General features: G+C 38.6%; 1 protein-coding gene across 1 annotated transcript; it reads right to left on the reverse strand.

Annotated features, from left to right (window-relative positions):
• Positions 1–391: 391 nt before the first annotated feature.
• On the reverse strand, positions 392–3913 carry LOC139194521 (L-type lectin-domain containing receptor kinase IX.1-like). The gene has a single exon (XM_070819297.1). The coding sequence runs from the start codon at positions 2919–2921 to the stop codon at positions 810–812; it is 2112 nt and encodes a 703-aa protein (XP_070675398.1). The 5' UTR covers positions 2922–3913; the 3' UTR covers positions 392–809.
• Positions 3914–4726: the final 813 nt, after the last annotated feature.

Below are 4726 nucleotides of genomic sequence, written 5' to 3' on the forward strand. Positions count from 1 at the left end.
GTTTGGTTCTAGAGGGGTTAGGTTTCATGTCCCCCCCCTCTTTTCTTTGTTTCATTCTCATTTTTTGTTTCTATAAGAGTAAGGTTTATGTCCTCCCTTCTTTCTAGTGTATTCCTTTTTGTTGTCTCTGTTTTTTGGATGGGTAAGGTTTATGTCCCCCCCTGACTAGGTGTACCTTGTTTTTTCGTTATCAATAAAATTACCCTCGTACTGTCGAGGTTTTCCCAAAAAAAAAAAAAAGGTAAATAACAAAAACTTCATCTTTCCTTCTTTCAGTTGTTATAGGTTGCGTCATTCTCATCACTCTCTATTTGGGGAACTTCCAGATTCTAAAACTGGTGCCTAATCACAATTTCTGGTATTTTAGGCAAAACTCATTATCTCTGCCCTCTTTTTTCATTTTTGTTTTTCATTTGGTTGTTTGATCATTTTTTTTCAATGTGGGTCTTGAATCTTGATCAATTTTGTTTGATTAACTTCGGTGTGGACTAAGCTTTAATTAAAAAGATGAAAGATCAACAATTGAACGTTCATGAGCCGACCAACCTATTTGAATGCAAAAGATACAGTTCAGTTCTTCATTCATCACCAGGTACAAATTTTGCCACTCTCTTATTGTGCATGTTGACATTTCTTTTGTGTGAAAACTTATAATTGAAAACACAGTTGCTACTACTAATGTTAGATTCGACCTTGCGGTCTTTACAGAAATCAGAAATGGGAATTGATTTGAAGTGCACCGTCTGCATTACTTTGGTATAGTGGATAATGCATGCGGTTTTACATTGAAATATATGTTTATCCTAGGGTTATTGTGCACTTTGAAATGTCGTTGATGGTGTCACAAATTTTGTTGTAGAAGATGGGGTGATTGTGAGGCTATGGGGCGTTCCTGAAGACTGAGTTTGACCTCTTTCAGAAGTAATAGTGTCACTGTCACTGACCAATGTTGAGAATAATGTTGGAGGAGCAATATAGGTCGCCACCGGCATCTTTGATGGGAGAATGGGCAATGGAACTTCGAAGTTAAGCACTTGAATCACTTGTCGAATTGAAGGTCTGAATATATATTGCGGGTGAGCACACCATAGCCCAACAATCATCAAGCACTCCATTTGTTTCTCATCAAAATGACCATAGAGTTTCGGATCGGCTGCTTGAATAACATTCCCTTCTTCATAAAGCCCCCAAACCCACTTCACCAGTTCGATTTGGCTAGTTTCTAATTTGAAATCGATGGGTTTTCTCCCACAAGCTATTTCCAAAGAAACAACTCCGAAGCTGTAGATGTCTGATTCCTTGGTAGACTTTCCTGTGGTAACATATTCTAGAGCCATGTAGCCTCGGGTTCCTGCCACAATTGTTGTTAGTGACTGTTCTCCATGGTCTACAAGTCTAGCTAACCCAAAATCTCCAAGTTTCACGTTGAAGTTTGTATCCAGCATAACGTTGCTCGACTTGATATCCCTGTGAAGCACACATTGTTCCCATTCTTCATGTAGATACAATAACGCAGAGGCCAACCCTTTGGCAATGTTGTATCTCACCTGCCAACTCAACAAGCTATTTTCTTTAAAAAGATGGGAATCTAAACTTCTGTTTGGCAGGAACTCATAAACGAGTAGTAGTTCTCTTTTTTCATGGCACCACCCAATGAGTTGCACCAAATTCCGATGCCTAAGTCTGCTAATGATCCGCACTTCTGATGCGTACTCCTTCATCCCTTGTTTAGATCCGCTTGATATCCTCTTAACAGCAACTTGTAAGTTTAAGTCTTTTATGAAGCCTCTGTAAACACCTCCAAATCCTCCCTCTCCCAGCTTCTCTCCCTCCTCAAAATTACTGGTCGCTCGAGCCAACTCGTGGTAAGAAAACTTCCTTGGGCCGGTTACATTTTCCAGTTCTTTATCAATCAGTTTATTACAAAATGGATTCTCATCACGTCCGTCTACTGCTTTGCTTTTCTTCCGATATATGAACCAAACCAAACCCAACCCAGCAAACAAGATTAGGGACCCAGCAATACCCAACCCGAGCAGGAGTCCCATTTTGGATTTTCCGGGTCCGGGTTTAACACCGGAAGGTGCAATAGATTCTGGTTTGTTGTGCGTAGGATCGTCATCAACCAGAGCAGTTGAAGTGAAATTCCATGAAATGATCTTATGAACAGCAATATCTTGACCGGTAGCAGCAGAGAACCCAACAATTACCCAATCTGGCAAGTATTGTTTCAAATCAATTATGTAAGAAAGATATTTGATCACCTCCACTTCAGTACCATTTATACCATTTTGAAAACTCGTGAATGCAACACTCAGATTTTTTGAGTTGGAGTTATAACTAATCCAAGCATCGTTTCGTTTTTCTTCATTAATATCACCTTGCCAGGGAGTGGTAATGTTAGACTTGAGAGAGTTGATGTCAATGCCCACATGATCACCGACCGGATCCCTGATTACTGGCTGCTCATTCCTGTAGATATCAAACTCCACAGCCACAAAAGGATACAGCGTCCTTGTGGTGTCTCCTGGTAGTTCCTCGACGGGCAGGCCAAGATGGCCACCACCTCCTGCTGAAATGTTGAGTAAGGAACCACTTGGAGCTATGAAAAACACCATCCCGTCGGCATGACCTGAATCGATCATGAATGTGAAGTGTGTGGTAAAATCAGCGATTTTTCCTGTAGAGGTTTCCCAGAGGAGGAAGGGTTGATGGTAGGTGGCTCGGCCGACATTTTTATTTTGTCTGGCGCTTCTGGTGAGTTTGATGACTTGCTCATCTATGTAAGCTGCTCCCTCGAGAAATATACCAGTGTTGCCAATGGTGAAGCTGTCGTAATTGAAGGCCAAGGGAGATGCGGAAGGGATAAACAGAAGGAAGAGGAGGAGGAGGGGTAGAAGCTTTGCGGTAGGGATAACCATAGTATCCAACTTTATGTAGAGACATTTTGCACATTACTTGTCAACTAATAAGTAGAGCGATCATCTTTTCTTGTAAACCAAGAAACGAGTGTTTTTACAGCACACAGTCATTGTTTTCACCGAACTCAAGTCGAAAATATCCTTGGACTAGCTGATCAATGGTTCTGTTTCATTCCAAAACTACAAAAATAATGAACTTTGTTGTATTTTATTTTGCATTGTTTACACTTTACAAGTAGACTTTTTTGGATTCACTGTCTTGTTGAAACTACAATAGTATTTAGATTCAAGAGTGCATAATATATTTATCTACATGTGTTTTGGTTTGTTTGATGTGAAAACTGAAAGAATGAATGGACGGCTGCTGAACACTGAAGGAACGAATGGACGGCAGCTGATTTTTTGTTTATGTTTTGTTGTCCGAATGCATTGACATTGAGAAGACATGGATGTCGTCGTTTGAACTTGGTGGTCATATTTCAGTATTGGGGTTTTCTTTTGACGCTCTTTCTCTGTGCATTTTGACATGTACGTTTCTGAATGCCCTGGTAGAAAGAGCCTCTCTTTCACTTACTGCTTTTTGAGTTCGAACCCTCTTGCAATCTCTTGTTATAAATTTATGAGTGTAACATATAATTACGACATGATGGCAAGTTTATTATCATCAAGGTAACAACTATATATGTTGCCTAACCTATTTACTTAAAGATATTCACTATAAAAAATGTATTACACGCAAATTTATATATTCGAATAACAGAGTGAGATTAAATTTATCTTGTATACAAAAGTGAGGCTGATGGAGAAGAATTGGATGCAGAAGATGAGGTGAATTGTGAGGAGTTGGTGATGTAACCATGACCCAAAGACTCTGTCTGACGTCTTTCCAAATCAGTATTGTAACTCGACGAGATTGAAAATGATACCGGAAGAGATAAGTAGCTGGCTACCAGCATCTTTGATGGGAGAATGGGCAACGGAACTTTGAAGTTAAGTACTTGAATTTAGGGGTGGGTTCAAAAAACCGAAAACCGAAAAAAATCGAGAACAAAACCGAACCGAGACCGAAAAAAACCGAACCGAAAACTGTCAAACCGAACCGAACCGAATATGGCTGGTTCAGTTTCGGTTTTTGAGGTTCGGAAACCAAACCGAACCGAATATATATTTAATTATTTTTTTATAATATTTTAATTATAAAAATTAAAAAATCTCTAAAGTTCTGGAGGCATGTGGGTTTGAACAAGTGCACTCAAATTGAGAGGTTTCAACAAAACCAACATGGCAACTGGTTTTGTTTTGTTAAAGTTGTATAACTAAACTATTTATAAAGATATAAATCTATAGCCTTTTGGGTTTTTTTTAGAGTAAATTCCATGGAGGGAATCTGAAATTTTGGTGTAAATTTATGGGTTGTTGTTTTGTTTTGTACTGTAGATTTGTTTGATTTTTGTGTTGTGAGAGTCTCACCCATTTCTTTCCCGTTCTTTTTTTCTCCCTTGATATCATTATTTGCTTATCCCCTTTTTTCGCAATTCTTTTCTTCATTTTTGCATACTCCTTTCTCAATTGACATTTTTTGTTTGTTTTTGATGATTTTTTTTTTGTCAATGTTGATTTTTAAATTCCGTTTGAAGTTTAATTTTTTTCTGGGTAATGTTTCCAATTATTTTTGTAATCTTTATATTTTTCGGTGGATTTTTTATGACTGAAGTTTTAATCTTTTCGTTTTGCAGTGGGCACTGAAGTTGGGTGGATGAAATCCTTTTCCTCCTCAGATCACAGGAACAAGAAACAGTTGTTGC

This window comes from Malus domestica, chromosome 03 (genome assembly GCF_042453785.1).
Source record: "Malus domestica chromosome 03, GDT2T_hap1".
In the NCBI taxonomy this organism is placed as follows: domain Eukaryota; kingdom Viridiplantae; phylum Streptophyta; class Magnoliopsida; order Rosales; family Rosaceae; genus Malus; species Malus domestica.